The sequence below is a fragment of the Dama dama genome, chromosome 1 (assembly GCF_033118175.1).
Source record: "Dama dama isolate Ldn47 chromosome 1, ASM3311817v1, whole genome shotgun sequence".
Lineage (NCBI taxonomy): Eukaryota > Metazoa > Chordata > Mammalia > Artiodactyla > Cervidae > Dama > Dama dama.
Genome location: NC_083681.1, coordinates 80,058,337 through 80,078,863, shown reverse-complemented (window position 1 = coordinate 80,078,863; position 20,527 = coordinate 80,058,337). Strand labels below are relative to the sequence as shown.

The window sequence follows — 20,527 nt, the reverse complement described above, 5'->3', positions numbered from 1 at the left end:
GAAGCCTCTGGTATCACTACATCCAAGTGTAAAAAATGAAGATTTTATTTCTCTAACTGATTTTAACTGCACGTCAGTTTATTGCTGAGGTTTCAAATCTCATTTCTTAGAAGCTGAGCAAGGCAAAGGCAACAATACTTACACGGATTATGTAAATAAGTTCATGCATCTAATTCAGTTAACAGAAGGGAAATGCTGCTCAAAAGCATGAATGAATTAACCATCTTGAATTTACCACATCTACAGATGGAGTACAAATTGAGAACAGAAAAATCAAACATCACTGCAATGATGGAATTTATCCTCTTGGGGTTTTCTGATATTCCCAATTTCCAATGGGTTCTTTTTGGGATATTTTTAGTCCTCTATCTGACCATCCTGATGTGCAATAGTGTCATTGTACTGATAACAAGAATTGACCCCACTCTCCAGACCCCCATGTACTTTTTCCTCAACCACTTTTCCATTTTAGAAATCTGTTATGTAACTGTCACTATCCCAAGAATGCTCACAGACCTCCTGAGCCAGAAAGGGCGCATTTCTTTCATTGCCTGTGCTACACAAATGTGTTTGGTCCTTCTGTTTGGAGGTTTAGAGTGTCTCCTCCTGGCCGTGATGGCCTACGACCGCTACGTGGCCATCTGTAACCCTCTTCACTATGGTCTGATCATGAGCCCCCAGGTCTGCGTCCAGCTGGTCACTGCCCCCTGGGTCAGTGGAGTTCCTGTTGTAATTGGGCAAACATGGCAGGTTTTCTCTCTGCCCTTTTGTGGGTCTACCACAATTAATCATTTTTTCTGTGACCTCCCCCCAGTGTTCAAGCTTGCTTGTGGGGACACATTTGTGAACGAGATAGCAGTCTATGTAGTTGCAGTGGTGTTCATCATGGTTCCATTTCTGTTGATTGTTGTCTCCTATGGCAAAATCATCTCCAACATTCTGAAATTGCGATCCGCCAGAGGGAGGGCTAAAGCCTTCTCCACTTGCTCGTCTCACCTCACGGTGGTGGTCTTATTCTACGGCACAGCCTCTACCACCTATTTACAACCCAAACCGAATCAATCTGAAAAAACTGGGAAGCTGATCTCTCTTTTCTACACAGTTTTGATCCCAACGTTGAATCCCATTATATATACGCTGGGGAACAAAGATATCACCGTGGCACTGAGAAAACTACTAAGAAAATTGTCAACTTGACTCAAAGGCTTGAAATTGCAGAAGCAATTTGTTTCTATGTTTCTCATGAAATACACCAGAAAATATCATCTAGTATTATTTCTATGTTCCTATGAAATGATAGTTAATATCATAACTGCCATCTCACATTATGTAAGAGGACCCTGGTTCCAAAGAGTTAAGAGTTTCTGGGTTATCAAAGCACACATTATCTTCATGGCAATGATCTATTCTGAAGACCTATCTTTCCTCTCACTGGGAAAGAGTAAGTTAAGAGATTTCCTGAGCAATAAAATGATAGTTAACTGCTATAAAAGTAATGATCAGGGTCATGTCTTATAAGAAATTTGCTTGAAACTTCCCATTCCTTCAGACATATTCACTGTCCTTTTCTGTACTGAGGATTGGATTTAGATGATAAGAAAAGAACAACCACATCCAAGTTGGTGGGAGTAGTGGAATCTTAGAATTTTCTAGCATTTTTTCCTTCTTTCTCTGTTTTTCAAGAGTACAAACCCTGAAGGATCCTTTGTTACCTCAATGCTGACTCTTCTCTAGTGACACTATTTCCTCTGGCTTGTAGCTTCATGTTTTGCTTTGGCAGTGTCTCCTTAGTATTAGGAATATTGGGAATTTAAAGTATAAAGGGCATTGGGTTGAATGTTGATCCCTCTAAAGATATGTCAGGTTATAGCCTGCAAACATGAACTTATTAGGAAAACAAAAGCCTTTGCCGATGTAATTCAGTTAAGGACTTTCAAACAAGATTATCTTAATTTAAGGGAAGGGCACTATATCCAGTGTTCTTAGTTCTTATAAGTGGGGAAGAGAGATTAAGTGAAGACTAGAGATGCAGCAACACATAAAAGAATATCACGTGAAGATGGAGGCGGCAACCGGGAGTGACACAGCCATGAAGCAAAGGAGGCCAAGGACCACCGGAAGCTGAAAGAAGCGAGGAGTGACTCTCCCTTCAGACCCTGTGGAGGGAAACCTTGCCAGGACTGTGATTGGGACACTGGCTTTTAAAGATGTGAGAAAGTCAACTTCTGTTGCTTAAACCACCCAATTTGTGATAATTTGTTACAATAGAGCTACAAAAGATCTAGTGTACAAATACACTATGTAAGCAGTCTTTTTATTAAGGTGTTTTTATTCTAATCATCTTGAATAAATTCTGTATCTTTTAGGAACAGCGATTTTAAAAAAATGTAGGATTTTTTTTTAACTTTAAAAACTATATCAATGAAACCTCATAAAAATATTTGCCCAAGAATGATGGCTACCTGTGCTTGTCCAAGATGTTTGTTAAAAGCTTTTTTAATACTGCAAAAGACAGCACTAGCAAAGCAAAGGGAAGCTGCTTTCAGTTGGAACATATTAGACACGGGCGCCCGTTTACCATGTGATGCCACATAGTCTCTCAAGACAATGCTTTAGGGACACTCCAGTGAAGAAATCCCAAGCTTTTGAGACATGTAATAAGTACATAAATGTATGTGTAAAATATAACTCTATTTTTGTAAAACAAAGGGAGATAGCATCCATATATTCATATAACATTTCACATGGGCATCTTTGTAGTTGGTGTGTATACATGTCAGCGGTATCTGGATGTGTATTAAAAGAGAGAATGAGCTTCTTTACAGTGAAGGGAGTTCAGATAATGTCTGACTTATTTATTTATATTTTTTGGAGTATTGATTTATTATGAAGAGAATAATGTGCACATCACAAAAATCATAAATTTTATTCAGACAATAAAATACATGTGGAAGAAAATTACTGCATATCTTCTTTTCTTATTGCCTCCCAACATTTTACAGAATATTTAGTAGCTAACAGGGTAATTTTAATATCAGCCAAATAATCTTTGATATTTGAAATAAATAACATTTTTTGTGAACTAAACAAAATCAAAATATATAATATTTGATCATTTCTTTTAAAAAACGGACTAAGATAGCTTTCATAATAGTTACAAATAGAGATAAATTTAAGATTATGAAATGGATATATATGTACATAGGCACTCTTCCATAGGTATAATATATATTTTATATAATATAAACATATGTATTTCAATATTCATTGGAAGGACTGATGCTGAAGCTGAAGCTCCAATACTTTGGCCACCTGATATAAACAGCTGACACATTAGAAAAGACCCTGATGCTGGGAAAGATTGAAGATAGAAGAAGAGGGCATCAGAAGATGTGATGGCTGAATGGCATCACGGATGCAATGGACATGAACTTGGGCAAACTCCGGAAGATGGTGAGCTACAGGGTGGCCTGGAGTGCTGCAGTCCATGGGGTCATGAAGAGTTGGACATGACTGGAAGACTGAACAACAACAGCAAATATATATTTACGTATAGCTATACAAAAATTAAAATGACTGATTTCAGTCTTTTCACAGAGAGAACATCAAACACACACACACACACACACAAAACCCAGAAGCACATCTCACTTCAGTGATGACATTGGTTATTTGGGGATTTTTCTGTGTTCCCAATCTGGGTGTTTCTTCCTGGAATATTTTTCTTTTATATGTGATTATCCTGGTGAGAAGCAACAGCAATACTCTCATAATGAGTTGGCCAGGTTCTCAAATTCCCATGTATTTTTTCCTCAGTAACTTTTCTTTCCTGGAAATCTGTTATGTATCTATCACTCTTTCTAGAATATTCATAAATTTTCCCAGTCAGAAAAAATATATATACATATATATATATATGTATATATATTTGCCTGCACTACAAAGGTATATTTTATTTTATCTATTTTATTTCTGTTCTTGGGAACGTAGAATACTTGGTCTTGACAGCTATGGCCCATGACTGCCATGTGGCCAATTGTAACCTTCCGTAACCTCTTCTAGTTATAAACCAGGAGCTCTGTGTTCAACTAATGATTCTTGGCTCTTGTATCAGTGGTGTCACAGTCAGGATAAGGCAAACATGCCAGATTTTCTCTCTGTCATTTTTGGCTCTAACTGCAAGCCGGCCTGTGGCGATGATTTCTAGAGTGAGATGACATGAGACATCAGTCTCTACAGTTGCACCATTAGTGTGCTGTTTGTCACGATCCCATTTCAGTTGATACTTGGCTTCTACAGTAAAATCACTTCTCCTTCCTATGTTTGCCATCAGCAACGGAATGAGCCAAAGTTTTCTCCACCTGCTCAGTTCATATCACGCGTGTGAACTAAGTTGCTTCGGTTGTGTCCGACTCTGCAACTTTGTAGACCGTAGCCCACCAGGCTCCTCTGTCCATGGGATTCTCTGGGCAAGAACACTGGAATGGGTCACTGTGCCCCTCTCCAGGAGATCTTCCCTACCCAGGGATCGAACCTGCGTCTCTTATATCTCCTGCATTGGCAGGTAAGTTCTTTACCATTAGCACCACCTGGGAAGCCCCATAGTTGTGCCTTTATTTTGTGGACCCAGAAACATTACATACTTATGACATGATTCCAAACATTTTTACAGGAAAGATTTTTTTCTCTCTGCTTTCTATAGCGTGTTACCCCGATGTTTAATCCCATGATATATACTCTGAGGAATAAGGCCGTCATGATAGCCTTGAGAAAATGACTGCTTTAATGTTTAACGTCTTATCCACTGCTTTTAGCTAGTGACCTTCTTCCCCACTTAGTTTTGCTATTGTTTTAATCAGACGTTATTTGGAATTTTGCTTCCTGCATTGATATAAATTGGTTATCCTCATGATCTTGCCATTTTATGCTTGACTTTCTGATATCAGGGTTATCTCCCTAGTGTTTCTATTTATAAGAAATTAATTTTTTGGCTGATCTCATATTTAATGGACTAGTCTCTGTCAGCAAAAATTCACTGCTTATTTGGTTCGTTGTTGTTCAGTTGGTAATTCATGTCCGACTCTGTGTCTTCAGGGACCGTAGCATGCCAGGCTCCTCAGTCCTCCACTATGTCTTGGAATTTGCTCAGATTCATGTCTATTGAGTCAGCGACACTATTAATATCCAGCCATCTCATCCTCTGCTGTCTCCTTCTCCTTTCTGCCTTTATCTTTACTAACATCAGGGTCTTTTACATTGAGGTGGCTCTCTGCCTCAGGTGGCCAAAGTGCTACAACAATATAGTATATTTTATCTAGCAATTGGTCTCCCGATATTTTTATCCAAAATTCATAATGTATATTCTAGTTTGTCTCCCTCTATATTGTTATAATTTACTTAAAACCAAAAGATTTCAGCTAGCAAAGATTACTGCTTATGGAAAGCTTTAGAGAATACTTGTTGAATGACTATAGAACATGGGCATACTTAAATAAGCAAAAGTTCATACTGCAGGAAAAAAAGAGATGGTCTTTTAATAAACTATATTAATTTAAATATATATAATGGTACAAAAAAAGAGAGCTTGACCCTCACTTCACAAAATTTATTTTAAAAGGTAATCTCAGATAATTTGTAAACTTAAGTAAAAATGCATAACAACGAATCTTTTCCAAGATAATGTTTATTAACTTCATGACATTGGTGCAAGAAAAGTGTTTTTGATAAAATTATGAGTCATATTGTAAACATTAATCAGTTGAACTTCCTGGACTAAGAAATACTGATATTCAGAGTGGAATTTTTCAATATAAAAGGTTTAAATACACTGTTGTTAAAGGAGTGCTCTAAATCAAAAGCATCAAAAATTCAGGAGAAAAATTGACAATAGACTTAAAGATGCATTTCAAAAGAGACTAATCTAAATGCCCAGAAAAAAAGAAGAAAATAACTCATTAGCAACCAGTAAATGCAAATTAAAACCAGATTAAAACCAAATGATATCTATGACACATTCATTACAAGGATGAAATAAACGAAAAGACTCACCCCATCACATACGTAAAGGGTGTGGAGTAATGAAAGCTCTCACCTGATGCTGGGGTGTGAATTTTACAGTGTATTGGCACACAGCCTGCCTTCATCAAGAAAATCTTACCCTCAGCCATGCACCAGAAGAAATGTGCGCACATGTGTGCCAAGGGACGCATCCGAGGATGCTCATTTTGAATCATTCATAATGTCAAATCTTTATCAAACTAGAATTGAATGTAATTGTGACAATTTCACACAGAGGAAAACCAAAGAGTTATAGAAATGAATAAAATGCAATTATGTACAACATGTATTAAGCATATTTTTAAGCAAACCAAATCATAATCATACTGTACATATCCTTTTTGTTAAGCTAAAAAGCCGTATTTAGAACACCATTTACCATATGTATATATATAATTTCCTCTATTTCTTAAATTTTATTTAATGAGCAAATTATATCATGGAAAAAAGCATACTACTCTTTCTTATTTTTGGCTATGCTTCTATTTTTTCTGAAACTAATTCAGAAAAATGAATTACCTTTTATTATAAAAAAGTAGTAATCAAGCAACAAAAATATGATTCAAAACTGGTGATGCCACTGAATTGCTTTGAAAAATAAATCAACATCTTTATAAAAGGGTATACTTAAAGCCAAGTTTAATTTTCCAACCTCTAAAACAATAACAAAAAATAACTTTCATTTGTGGTTAAGAGGCACTGGGTCACAACAAGCCAGTCTAGTTTCAAGCACTAGAAATTTTGGAGAAATTATAGAACATATTTTAAAGGTATCATATAACTGTGGGAGAAAAAAGAATAGATGGCAATATCAAAATCAGGGCTCATTAAGTCATAGAATATTCATACTTTTTCAAGTCACAAACTTGTTGCAAAATCATGCTATTACATATCTTAGTTATGTGCACATGCTTACTGATTAATTCAAAGGATGAGCACAGTTGTGATATTGGTTGATTGGATATTTCTCTCCACACATACACAGCACATAGGAAAATGTCTCAGATTTTTTAATACTGTATCATTGTTCAGATTACAATTTACTTTTTTTTTTTTAACAAATGAAGCTGTTTTCTGTATATTGAAAGAAAAATTTTCTTCTGTGAATTGTTAATTCATCTGTTTTAGCCATTTTTAAATTTATACTTTGGACTTTTCCTCTGTATTAAAGAAGGAGCCAAGATCCCTTTATTCCAAATCAGTTGTAACAATTTTTTCTGTTATATTAATTATATTTTATTCTTATGGGGCTTGCCACTTTTTAGCATCTAGAATCATTTATTTTTACACATTTGTGTGTGTGTGTGTGTGTGTCCCGCATTTTAAATTTTAATGAGTTAAACTTTCCTTACTCCAAAATTATAAAACCTCTTTTTATAATTTCTTAGAATACTTTCATCATTTCGCTCTAAAATATACAAAATTGTGTATCATTTGGAGTTTATTCTGCTGTGGGATAGTTATCAAGAATACATACACTGTTTTTTTTTCCAAGTCTGCCCAGTTGTCCGAATGACAGTTATTTTAAATGTCCACGCTTTACCAATTTGGTAGGCTATTTTCAGTCAATGACAGATTTTCGTGTGTATTTGAGCCTTTTCTGGAGTTTCTGTTCTATCCCGGCAGCAGGTCTTTATTTATGCATGATGCTGCGCTGCGCTGCGCTCAGTCGTTCCGCTGGGTCAGACTCTGCGACCCCGGGGACGACGGCCCTCGAGGCTCCGCTGGCCTCTGCTGCCTTGGGAGGCCGGCTCGTCACCACTGAGCCCCTGCTGATCCACGGGCCTTGTGACTCCTTCCCAGCAGCAGCTGTGTCTTGGGGGAGCCCCCGCAGGATTCAGCCTGGCTGGCCTCACTCCCTTCCTGTCCTTTATCTCATCCGGTCCCCGTGAGAAGCCTGTCCCGCCCCCCACTACTCAGGATCTGTGCCACAAGGCTCCTGATACTTTTTAATTAACCTTCCAGATCACTCCCACTGTCACATTACTATGTGTTCCCTCTCTTGTAAATATTTTCTCTTCATAATCATAAACCTCAAGAAATCACTATTTACTAAATAATAGGAAACAACATCCAATTTTTGGGGTCATGAGAAACTGGCTCTAAGCCAAGATATTTAAATAATCTTAATGTTGGAGAAATTTCTCCACTGTTGAAATATGTAACTCACAAAGTTTGCTTAGCATCTTTCCTATGATCTCAGCTGGACTTATTTCAGATTCTCATTTTATTGTAACTAGAGGCTGAAAGTAGTCACATCTTGAAGATGTAAAATAAGTTTGGGAAAAATTGGTGGTAGGCTGCAAAAGAGAGGAAAAATTTTCTCCTACTACGATTAACCTTTCTCCTACTACGATTAACAGTTAAGGTAAGAATTGAATCCGTGTCTATTTGATCAAACAAAATAGTAGTGTGTGTGTGTGTGTGTGTGTGTGTGTGTGTGTGTTCAGACGTATCCAACTCTGGAGTCCATGAGGCTCCTCTGTCCATGGAATTCTCCAGGCAAGGATTCTGGAGTGGGTTGTCATTTCTTACTCCATGTGAATTTCATGACCCAGGGATCAAACCTACATCTCTTGCATCTCTTGCATTGGCAGGCCAATTGTTTACCAACTGTACCACCTGGGGAGCCCACAAATAATATTACTTAGCACCCTGTTCACATCTGAGAAATAAAATGCACTGTGTCCTCTATTCCCTAGAGAGGCTGAAGAAAAAAAATATTCTGAGTAGTGAGAGCTTTCTGGGAAAAATTAAAAAATAAATAGAACAAATCAGAGAATTCAAAGAGTGATGATTTTAATTAGAAATTTAAATGTGCCAAGTTGCAGAGATCCCTTGAGTAGTGATAACTACCTTTATTTAAGAGCACTTTATGTTTAGAAAGAATAGAATATTTAAAGGCCAGTTGAATTACTTTGATGAAACAAGTAATTCCACTTACAATAAATATTCAAAGCCTCTCTAGTGAGAAAAATCAGCAACATTTCAAGTAAGAAAGGTAAATATGAAAATGATAGTAAGGCTTAATTCTTATTTTAAAATTAAAATTAATCATGTACACAGATTTTTAATGTGTAAATTATTAATTTTACACATGGTAGCAAATATTTTTGTTCATTAAAGCAACTTCTATATATTTCTGACTCTATTAAATAAAATATGCAATCAAATAATTATAACAAATAATGGTATTAAGTCACTTTGTAAAATGTGTAATATTTTACATGTAGTATTACATGTAATATTACACATGTAAAGTATGTAATAGCTAAAGTCTAGGTATAGATAGTATTAAAGAAAACTTCGCTTGAGCCCACATATTGTAACAAAAAAAGGTTACATATGTCTATTCTGTTTGACATTATAATGAGAGATTTAAAAGAAAGTAATACATAAAGTTTTAACCATTGGAATTCAAAGGACAATTATTTTGAAAAAATTATAGAATTCAGGATTTATAAAATAATAAAGATAGCTTTAGTTTCAACAATGTTTTAAATTATTTTCAAGGATTGGGTTACCAATTTTTATCAAATATACAAACGTATTTGAAGTATACCTTGTTTTACTCTTCAGAAATTCAAACTCAAATCTTACCTATTTCATGTTATACAAGATTTCATCACCAAAATGTCGTATCTGTACAATTAAAAATTCTATTTTATATAGTACTGGAAATAATTTTATTCAGGTAATGAGTGAAATACCAAATGCTTTTATTCATAAAAATGATAAAGATTGCAATTCTATTCTTTTGTATATTAATTTTTCCTCTCTTTTAAGATTGACAATTTTAAAATAAAAGTGTCTGTTCCTTTACTCAATTTCAGTATCAAATAATGAACAATATGTTAAGTAAAGAAGCATTTTCTAAGACCTATATTGCTTCCAAGCAGGAAAACTAGGACTATTTTCCTAGACCATGCAATAACTATTTTCCTAGATCTCAGTCCTTAGATCCCAGATCATGTAATATCAGTGGGAAAGAAAAAAGGTATATGAAAGGAATTAGCCAAATTGCAACACTATGTGCTACAAAGTTGTGTATGCTCTCCCTATTAGTTCTAGAGTAGAGGTGATAATATTATTAAATTATTGGCAGAAATTTAGTGGAGAATTCACATCTAAAAGTCCGGGATTTTTATAAAACTGTGATGATTGTTTTAATATCTTATTTCATTCCCACATTAACCATGTGATACCAAGCCAAGGTAAATTAGAGAGCAGTTTTTCATACTGTTAAAGCAGAGAGTGAAATTTAGAATAAAATTTAGCTTTTAATAAAAACACTAATAGCTAGCTTTCAAATAGACTTTCTATGGATGCCAAAACAACTTTACGTTCCTTTATTGTGTCAAATGAACTAATTCACGTAGCAGTGCTAACTGCTGGTACAGCCGTTAAGTCGGTTTTGCAGCCACGTGAACCACGGGCAGGGAGATTAAGCGCTTGTCCTTGTCACATAGCTGGTAAGTGAAGCCATGGTTCAATCGCAGGCCGTCTTGTCAGGATTGTATTTCTTGTCCATGACACTATATTTAGACTGTGCGTGGTGGAAAAACTTGAAACATAAAGGGTGGGGAACTGAGAAGCAGGGCTGAGACTCATGTTGAGTCAAGTGATGCCTGGAGTGTAATGTTTAAGGAGGCGGTCACTTGAACAACGGTGCAATGCAGAACCAGCCCTGAAACTGAGTGTGTGCTCTTAGATTCTGTACTGGAGGAGTCTCATCCCTTATTTAGGTAAGACTGTATCCTACTCCTGGCCCTGATTAAAGGAAAAAATGGAAAAAAGTAACCATCAATGAGTAACTCAATACCTGTACCAAAAACAATTTTTCCAGGGAGTGTGTTACAACCCTGGCAACTAAAGATTTAAGAACATTATACCATGTTAATAATTATAATTATAGGACTATGACTTAAACATATTAAAAGTGATAGGTAATTTTATCAATAATATCATATTTAATTATCTCAAATAAGAAAGCAAACAGAAAGTTTAAACAATTACTTAATATACAAATGATAAATAACAGAGTTAGGATTCAAACTTAAGTATGATTTAAAAAATAGGCACTGATTTGCAATCACAAAACCAATGTGCAAATGAGCAATGTATCCATCATTGCTAAATCTCAATATCCTAGCTCAAGAAAAGTGAGTTTAGAAACTGTTATCTGAATTATTATTATTATTATTACTATTATTATTATTAGAGGAACACCAAAGACATCAGAGATGCACACAGACCATGGGGTAAAGCGTGACAGGAAGTATCTCACACAGCTAGTGAACACATTCCAGGTGACCCCTCTTTTCCCACAGTGACCCTCTGAATTGTTTCTCTCTTTATCTATTCCCACACAACTTTTCCAGAATAAAACCCTCTGATAGCCCCCACATAGCATCTTACTGAAATATATGTATTTTATTCCCCTATGTACAATAAAATGAAATATTCTCTCATATTTTTTATAAACTGCCTAATAATGTGAATTGTATATAAGAACACATATGATCAAGATCATCAAGTGATGGGAGGGAAATGAAGAGTTGAAATATGTAGCTGAAAATATATAAGGGAGATAACTTCTGTTATATTAATAGTGCTACTGAAGTATGTAAAGTCATAGAGAAATACAATAAACTTGTCAAAAAATGTAGATATTTGAGGGAATTCCCTAGCAGTCCAATGATTAGGACTCTGTACTTTCACTGCCATGAGCCTGAGGTTCAATCTCTGGTTGGGGTACTAAGATCCCACAAACAGTGAAACATGGCCACAAAATAATGTCAGTATTTAAAACTGAGATCACATAACAACACCGTGGGTCTATCTTCAATAACTATCAGTTTGTCCAATGTCTGTGCTGAGTGGGGCATTCAGGGCTTCCCTGGTGGTTCAGGCGATAAAGAATCTGCCTGCAAGCAGGAGACCTGGGTTTGATCCCTGGGTCGGGAAGATCCCCTGGAGAAGGGAATGACAACCTCAAGTATTCTGGCCTAGGAAATCCCATGGACAGAGGGGCCTGGTGGGCTACAGTCCTTGGGATCAGAGAGTCAGACACGACTGAACGACTAACACTCTAACTTTTTTGACTTTGGACTGTATTCGGAAAGAATGCCCTAAAAGATATTTCAAGGGAGAGTGTATGGTGATAACACATGGATTATAAACTGAGAAAGGGGAAATGCATAAATAATAAAATTCTTAAATTAGAAGCAGTTGCATTGATCATGAAAATCAACCTGGATGCCCTGATACAGTTTATAAAACAGGCACTGATCCCTGATGGTAAAAATAAAAAGCAGATAATACATTTACCCTTTTTCACAGATGGAACATCAAGAAAAAGCACCAGAAGGTAATCTCACTAAATTGATGGAATTTGTTCTCCTGGGTTTTGCTGATGTTCCTCATCTCCAGAAGTTTTTATTTGGACTGTTCTTACTCATCTATATAATTATCTTGATGGGCAATGGCATCATATTTCTGATAACAAAACTAGACCCTGATCTCCAGACCCCCATGTATTTTTTCCTTGGCAATTTTTCCCTTTTGGAAATCTGTTATGTGTCTGTTACACTCCCCAGAATGCTCACAAGTCTTGGGACACAAAGAAGAACGATTTCTCTGGTTGCTTGTGCCACACAAATGTGCTTCATCCTTACGCTTGGAGCCACCGAGTGCTTCCTTTTGGCTGTGATGGTCTATGATCGCTACGCGGCCATCTGTAGCCCTCTGCGCTATCCTCTAGTTATGAACCCCAAGGTGTGTGTCCAGCTAGCGGCTGGCTCCTGGATCAGTGGAATCCCAATCCAAATAGGCCAGACACGCCAGACTTTCTCTCTGCCCTTCTGTGGTTCTAACCTCATCACCCACTTCTTCTGTGACATCCCTCCCATACTCAAGCTGGCCTGTGGGGACACTTTTCTGAATGAACTGTTGATCTTCGGGGTTGCTGCGCTGTTTGTTTTGGTTCCATTTCTGTTGATACTCGTCTCCTACAGCAAAATCATCTCCACAATCCTTAAATTGCCATCAGCCACAAGTCGGGGCAAAGCCTTTTCCACCTGCTCATCTCATCTTATGGCTGTGGCATTGTTCTTCGGATCAGCCATTGTCACATATTTAAGACCCAAGATGCAGGGCTCAGCAGGAACTGACAAAGTGCGTTCCTTCTTCTACACGATTGTGACGCCTGTGTTTAACCCCATGATGTACAGTCTGAGGAACAAGGACGTCATGATGGCCCTGAGAAAGTGGCCAGGTAAACACCTTAGTTCATGGAAAAAGTGACTTGTATTTCAGAACTTGATTTCTTATATACGTGTTACAAATTTTCAACAGATATTTATCTTAAACTCAATTTATCTGTCTATAAAGTGGTAGTTATTACCAAAATAAAAATTACTTGTAACATTGAGAAACCTTTCTGTCTCCAGTTATGCTGTAGTGTATGGGTCAACAAATAGCAAAGCATTCGCTTGGGAATTCTATAACCTTATTGTGAAATGTTCTTTTGTAGTAAGAGCTTTAGACAAGAACTGCTATAAGAGGCCCAGTTGTAATACAGACTCAGTTTTATCACTTATTGGAAAGCATATTATTCAGTTCCATAGAGTTGTCATGGAAATTTTTAAAACTAAGTCAGTAATGGACATTAATTAAAATGTTATGTATAGTTTGGCCTAGCAATTATTCTACAGAGAAATAATTTCTTAGAGTGAAAAGTACCTCTCATTGGGAATGTAGTTTAATAAACGATGCTGTACAATGATATTAGTAATTATTAGGTATCATTTATGTGTATATTAGATTAAATCCATATTATGATTTGTTGAGTTGATAAAACAAAAGATATTATTGAAATCTTTATATACAATAAGATGAGCTTGGAAAAAGTGATAGGAATATTCACAAGTCATATAATGTATTTTCCCAGAGATGATAGTAGTGATAGGAAAATTAGGGTAAAAGGGAAAGGATTTAAATTTTTGTAGAAGCAAGTATCTGCTATAAAAGCACAAGTATTGTACACCTTAAACCTTATATACATACACATATTAAAAATGGTCAATACAAAAATAATCATCATTGTTCATTATGGAAATCACAGAGTAAATCATTCTATGCTTCCCTTTGTTTTATTGAAATTGTGCAGTTTATTACAATAAACTTGTGCTATTCAAGTAATCAAAATAGCAAACAATACATTTGTATTCATTCTGGACAAGGAAAATCGCAATTATTAGTCATGTGTGCTATTCTGTAGTTACATATTTTTCAAAATCCCATGTATATATAATAATCCTTCATATAGACAGGAAATAGATCATTGCGGAATACGACCTGTCGCCATTACTCAAAGTTAAAAAGTATGATGAAGCTTGAACCGTTGCTTTTAAAGTTTGTTCCCATAAGAATATATGCCAGTTCTGTGCACATTTATGCAGCGCTGGCTACTTCCACATGGATAGGGAGGTTCAGTAACACTTCCTCCCTGGGAGAAAACAGCCAGATGACATGTGAGCAATTCTGATAATAAAGTGAAGAAGGAAAAACTGACTCTTACTGAGAACCAAGTAAAAAATAAGTCACCACGATTCGCAGATAATACGGCTATCATAACCTACTGAAATCTAATGGAAATGATTGAATACAGGGGAGGGTAAAAGAAAGAGAACTGTAATAACAGCAACACCAGAATCCCAGAAACATTTCTAGGCAGAAGTTGGATAAATCCTGAAACTATTATATGTTGAAAAGATTGAGACAGAAATTAAGAAATCCTCTCTTTTTTCTCTCCTTCCTGCATAATTAAAAAAAAAAAAAAAAACTTTTTTAGGGAAAAGAGATAACTAATGGGGGGGGGGCAACATTTAAAAATACTGATATATCAATCAGATGTGATTGAATCTTTCTCTTTTTATAGAGAATGGCAAATAAGAGTGATATCTTGGGGCATTGTGACTGTTTTGGGTAGATACTGAAGTTTCACAAGCTAAAAATGTCAGTGGACAGCTTCAGAAATTATTTTCACTTTGGCTTGGCAACTAACAAACCATATCTAAACTAGTTACCACATTCAGTGGTAATAGGTTGCCAAAAATCTGTATCTGTATTACTTGTTTTTAAAATACAATGAATGTGTGCAAATACTACCAATGCTTTGTAAATTACAAATCTCTTTATTAGCAGCATAATCTTTTGTTACTACTTTGCATTGTACTATTCCTGGAACAAGTCACTTATAATCCTGAGAAACTAAGCAAACACAATTTTGTTATTTAGAAACACGAAAACAGATATTCATTTATGAAGGTATACATGCTTGTCTGTGTGTGTGAATGTACTTTAGGATAATATTGCTTTTGTGGACTGAAGTCAACTGACAGCAAAGAATGGGAAGGTCAATAATATGTGCAAAATCCAAGATTAATAGCCTGATTCGGGGAAAGTGAAAAGTGAATATGTCTTCACTGTGCATCTGGATTGTATTAATAGCTATGGATTCTTTGCTGGAAAAGAAAGTTCAGGGAATAATGGTAGATGTCTCTTTCTTTCCTTTTTTTAAAGGTATCTGTATATTTATATTTATATAGGTATCATATGTATAATTGTTTCTTGGAATAGTGTTTTGCTGTATGTAACCTTTATATCGATAAACTATTTCTTTAGCTGTGACATGAAAGCATGTAAGCTTATTTCACTATCATATAATTAGTACAGAGAACATATATGGAAATAGAATAATAGAATTGGAAGATAAAGAGAAGGTGAACATATGGTCTAAGGGAAGAGTTGAAAAAATATATAAATTATGAAACAAACTTTTAGAGAGATGATGTTGAAATTTCAAAAAGGAAGATGATTGAACTTTTCCATAATAAGCTTTGCACACAAAAGATATATATATTTATATATGTACATTTATATTTTGTGTTTAAAGCATTTGGATAGATGATAGATACATAGATAAAAAGAGTTTGTGTATGTGCATGCAATAACTCAGATGTGAACTTTTCTAGGTGGATTCATTGAACTAATTATGTTTAGAATGATTAAGGTTGTCATATACAGCCTTCCCCAGTGTCTCAGGGGTAAAGAATCAGACTGAAGTGCAGGAGCTGCAGGAGACGTGGGTTTGATCCCTGGATTGGGACAATAGCTTGGAGAAGGGCATGGCAACCCATTCCAGTATTCTTGCCAGGAGAATCCCATGGATAGAGGAGCCGGGCTATCGACAGTCCATAGGGTGGCGCAAGCAGACACCACTGAAGTGACTCAGCATGCACACACAAGGTTGTCACATATAGGCATGTCGTTGTTGCTATTCAATCGCTCAGTTGTGTCCGACTCTTTGTGAGCCCACGGACTGCAGCACGCCAGGCTTCCCTGTCCTTCACCATCTCCCGGAGCCTGTTCAAACTCACGTCCATAGAATTGGTGATGCCATCCAACCATCTTGAACTCTGTTGTCCCCTTGTACTCTTGCCTTCAGTCTTTCCCAGCATCAGGGTCTTTTCTAAAGAGTCAGCTCTTCACATCAGGTGGTCAAAGTATTGGAGCTTCAGCTTCAGCATCAGTCCCTCCAATGAATATTCAGGATTGATTTCCTTTAGGATTGACTGGTTTGATCTTCTTGCAGTCCAAGTTACTCTCAAGAGTCTTCTCCAACACCACAGTTTAAAAGCATCAATTCTTCAGCACTCAGCCTTCCTTATAAAATGTGTCTTTGAGGGTCATTATTCTGTGACAGCCAACATACTTGACAAAACAGAGAATCAATTAATAACTGACTCATATATTGGATTTCCATACTGAAAGTATATGTAAACATTAGCAAACCACTGAATATCTAGAAGAAATGGAGTAGCCATCATAGTCAACCAAAGAGTCCGAAATGCAGTACTTGGAAGCAATCTCAAAAATGACAGAATGATCTCTGTTCATTTCCAAGGCAAACCATTCAATATCACAGTAATCCAAGTCTATGCCCCAACCAGTAATGCTGAAGAAGCTGAAGTTGAATGGTTCTATGAAGAACTACAAGACCTTCTAGAACTAACACCCCAAAAAAGATGTCCTTTTCATTATAAGGGACTGGAATGCAAAAGCAGGAAGTCAAGAAACACCTAGAGTAACAGGCAAATTTGGCCTTGGAGTACAGAATGAAGCAGGGCAAAGGCTAATAGAGTCCTTCCAAGAGAACACACTGGTCATAGCAAACACCCTCTTCCAACAACACAAGAGAAGACTCTACACATGGACATCACCAGATGGTCGACACCGAAATCAGATTGATTATATTCTTTGGAGCCAAAGATGGAGAAGCTCTATACAGTCAGCAGAAACAAGACCGGGAGCTGACCGTGGCTCAGATCATGAACTCCTTATTGCCAAATTCAGACTTAAATAAAAGAAAATAGAGAAAACCACTAGACCATTCAGGTATGACCTAAATCAAATCCCTTATGACTATACAGTGGAAGTGAGAAATAGATTTAAGGGACTAGCTCTGAATCTCTTCAAGAAAATTAGAGATATATTTTCTTAAAAATATATTTAACATTAATGAAAGATATATTTCACTACACTTTCACAGGTCTTATTAGTAATAGGTTTTGTTTCTTTAGGGAATTGGAAAAATAAGAGGACATAGAATCCTGTTTATACATAAGGAAACAAAAGTCAAAAAGTGAAATAATGGTACTTCGGATTGAATCATTCCCACAGATGAAATATGAAGAGATGGAAGCAGAAGACAACATATCAACAGTTATACAATTTGTTCTCCTGGGGTTTTCTGACCTTCCAAACCTCCAAGGGTTACTATTTGGGGTGTTCTCCATCATTTACATCATTATCTTAACTGGAAATAGCCTCTTAATAATAATAATTTGCCTTGACCCTGCACTGCACAAACCCATGTATTTTTCCCTGGCAAATTTTTCCTCCTTGGAAATCTGTTACGTGTCCATCACTCTCCCTAGGATTCTGGTGAACCTTTGGACCCAGAACAGGAGCATTTCTGTGCTGGCCTGTGCTGCCCAAATGTGCTTCTTCCTTATCCATGGAACCACTGAGTGCTTCCTCCTGGTGGTGATGGCTTATGACCGCTGTGTGGCCATCTGTGACCCCCTGCACTATCCCCTGGTCATGACCCCAAAGAAGTGCCTCCAGCTGGCTGTGGGCTCCTGGGCCAGCGGAATCCCAGTGCAGATAGGGCAAACGTGGTGGATCTTCACTCTGCGTTTCTGTCATTCTAACCAGATCATCCACTTCTTCCGTGACGGGCCCCCCATTCTGAAGCTGGCCTGCGGGCACACTTTTGCACGTGAGCTGTCGGTCTGTGTAGTAGTTCTGCTCGTTGCTGCAGTGCCTTTTACGTTAATACTTGCCTCTTACAGTAAAATCATCGCACCATTCTGAGGCTGCCAACAGCCAGAAGAGACAAAGCCTTCTCCACGTGTTCTTCTCGCCTGTTGTGCTTTTATTCTTTGTATCTGCTGCCGTTACCTACTTAGGGCCCAAATCCATTCACTCTGCAGGAGGTGACAGACTGCTCTCCTTGTTCGACACCATAGTGACTCCAGTGTTAAATCCCATGATATACAGCCTTCAGAGCAAGGATGTGATTGCAGCATTGAGACAATTGTTACTTAAAATATAGATTGAAGGCAGGAGGAGATGGGGACCACAGAGGACAAGATAGTGGAATGGCATCACTGACTCAATGGACAACAGCTTGAGCAAACTCTAGGAGACAGTGAAGGACAGGGAAGCCTGGCATGCTGCAGTCCATGGGGTTGCAAAGAGTTGGACTTCACTGAATGACTGAAAACAGTAAAAGTATAGTGTGATGAGTATATTTATAAATGTTTTAACTGCTTGCCACACAGTTATCAGAGAATGGTTTTAAATATTTTCCCCTTAAAAACTTAACCATTTCTAGCTTATAAGATACTTTAGATAGTTTAAAATAATCCACCGTTGACTCTGCTTAAATATTTTTGGGGCTTCCCTGGTGGCTCAGACGGTAAAAAATCTGCCTGCAATGCAGGAGACCTGGGTTCGATCCCTGGATTGGGAAGATCCAGGCAGGAGGGAATGGCTACCCATTCCAGTGTTCTTGCCTGAAGAATCCCCACGGATGGAGGAGCCTGGAAAGCTAATTAGTGAAAGGGTCTTCAATATTTCATACCTAAATAATCCTCTATTGTGAATAAAGAGTAATGTTTGTTACATACTTTATGAAAAAACAAAAGAGAATTCAAGTTGTTAAGACTTTTGGCTTAAATATACCTTAAAACATGCAAGATTCCTTATATTTTTCCACTTTTATTTTCAGCACTTTTTGATTCAGTTGCATGGAAACTGACCAGTAGCAGTTAAATAATGACTATTTGAAGGAGGAATTGAACAAGTGAATGAGCGAATGCATATTACCATGCCCTATGTCAGAGCCCTGGCAAAATCTAGAGACTTCAAAGAATCAATAGTCACTAGGAGTATGTTTATTTAGCCCACTATACCCTCATGAGGAATTACTTCAATCATCATACCAAAAGAAAATTTTTCATGCACTGAGTACTTTTCCTAACTGCACATTGTAGAAGAATCTCCCTGTTTGTCTCAACACTTTTACTTTGTACATATTTCTATATTCTATGTAGCAATTTTGGCCCCAAAATAATCTGCTTTGAATTATTTCATCTTTTCATCACTGCCTTCCAAACTACCCCTATGCTATTTCATATTTTAAAAATAAAATATATGTGCTTTTAATGTGAAGAAAATGTTAGAAGTTATTTTCAGAATTACACAAAGCTTCCACAATTGCATTTACATTAGTGTGCCTTGCCTAATCCTCTATATTTTTAACCTTCTCCAAGTGATATAATATTTAAACCTTTGAACTGATATTCACCAGGAAAATGAGTATCTGTCAATAGAATCATTAACAGGTATCCTCTCAATTACATTCAGATGGCACGGTGGTAAAGAATCTGTCTGCCAATGCAGAAGATGCAAGAGACAAGAGTTTGATCCCTGGGTTAGGAAGTTTCCCTGAAATAGGGAAGAGCAACTCACTCCAGTCTTCTTGCTTTGTAAAATTCCATGAACAGAGGAGTCTGGTGGGCTGCAGTCTAGGCGAACACAAAGAGCCAGATATGACTGAGCACACACACACACATAAGCACAATCAGCAACTCATTTGGAGAATACATCCGCTGGAAGTTCTTTTGACAATTATGCTCTTTTGTTGTTTTAGTTATAATTGTACACATGTGTTTAAGGCAATGTTGGCTCCTGTTTTGAAGCTAGTTATGTTTCACTTCTCAGTCCATTTGCTTGCTTTACCATCTAGGTAGTAAATATGGTGTACCAGGTTTAGTTACTTATACATTTTATTCATAGTGTCTATATGTATATATACCTTCTAATTAATGTTTCATAT

The 20,527-nt window shown here is 36.8% G+C and overlaps 3 protein-coding genes and 1 pseudogene across 3 annotated transcripts in view; all 4 read left to right on the top strand.

Moving 5' to 3' along the window:
• The first annotated feature begins 228 nt into the window (after nucleotides 1–228).
• LOC133056512 (olfactory receptor 10AG1-like) lies at nucleotides 229–1,197 on the top strand. Its single transcript, XM_061141884.1, has one exon. It carries the CDS (start codon nucleotides 247–249, stop codon nucleotides 1,195–1,197), a length of 951 nt encoding a protein of 316 aa, XP_060997867.1. The 5' UTR covers nucleotides 229–246.
• A 7,171-nt stretch (nucleotides 1,198–8,368) lies between these two features.
• On the top strand, nucleotides 8,369–13,872 carry LOC133056490 (olfactory receptor 10AG1-like). The gene is made up of 2 exons (XM_061141849.1): nucleotides 8,369–8,425; nucleotides 12,400–13,872. Exon 2 carries the CDS (start codon nucleotides 12,400–12,402, stop codon nucleotides 13,360–13,362), a length of 963 nt encoding a protein of 320 aa, XP_060997832.1. The 5' UTR covers nucleotides 8,369–8,425; the 3' UTR covers nucleotides 13,363–13,872.
• Nucleotides 8,399–20,527, top strand: part of LOC133056503 (olfactory receptor 5W2-like) — a 51,433-nt gene continuing 39,304 nt past the window's right edge. The window contains exon 1 of the mRNA XM_061141873.1: nucleotides 8,399–8,425. The gene's annotated coding sequence lies outside the window, so the exon portion shown is untranslated. The remainder of the gene's footprint in view (nucleotides 8,426–20,527) is intronic.
• On the top strand, nucleotides 17,782–18,739 carry LOC133056485 (olfactory receptor 10AG1-like; annotated as a pseudogene).

Excerpts from the sequence above, each read along its gene's own strand:
- LOC133056512 (XM_061141884.1), top strand. The coding sequence starts at position 247 with ATGGAGTACAAATTGAGAACAGAAAAATCAAACATCACTGCAATGATG.
- LOC133056490 (XM_061141849.1), top strand. The coding sequence starts at position 12,400 with ATGGAACATCAAGAAAAAGCACCAGAAGGTAATCTCACTAAATTGATG.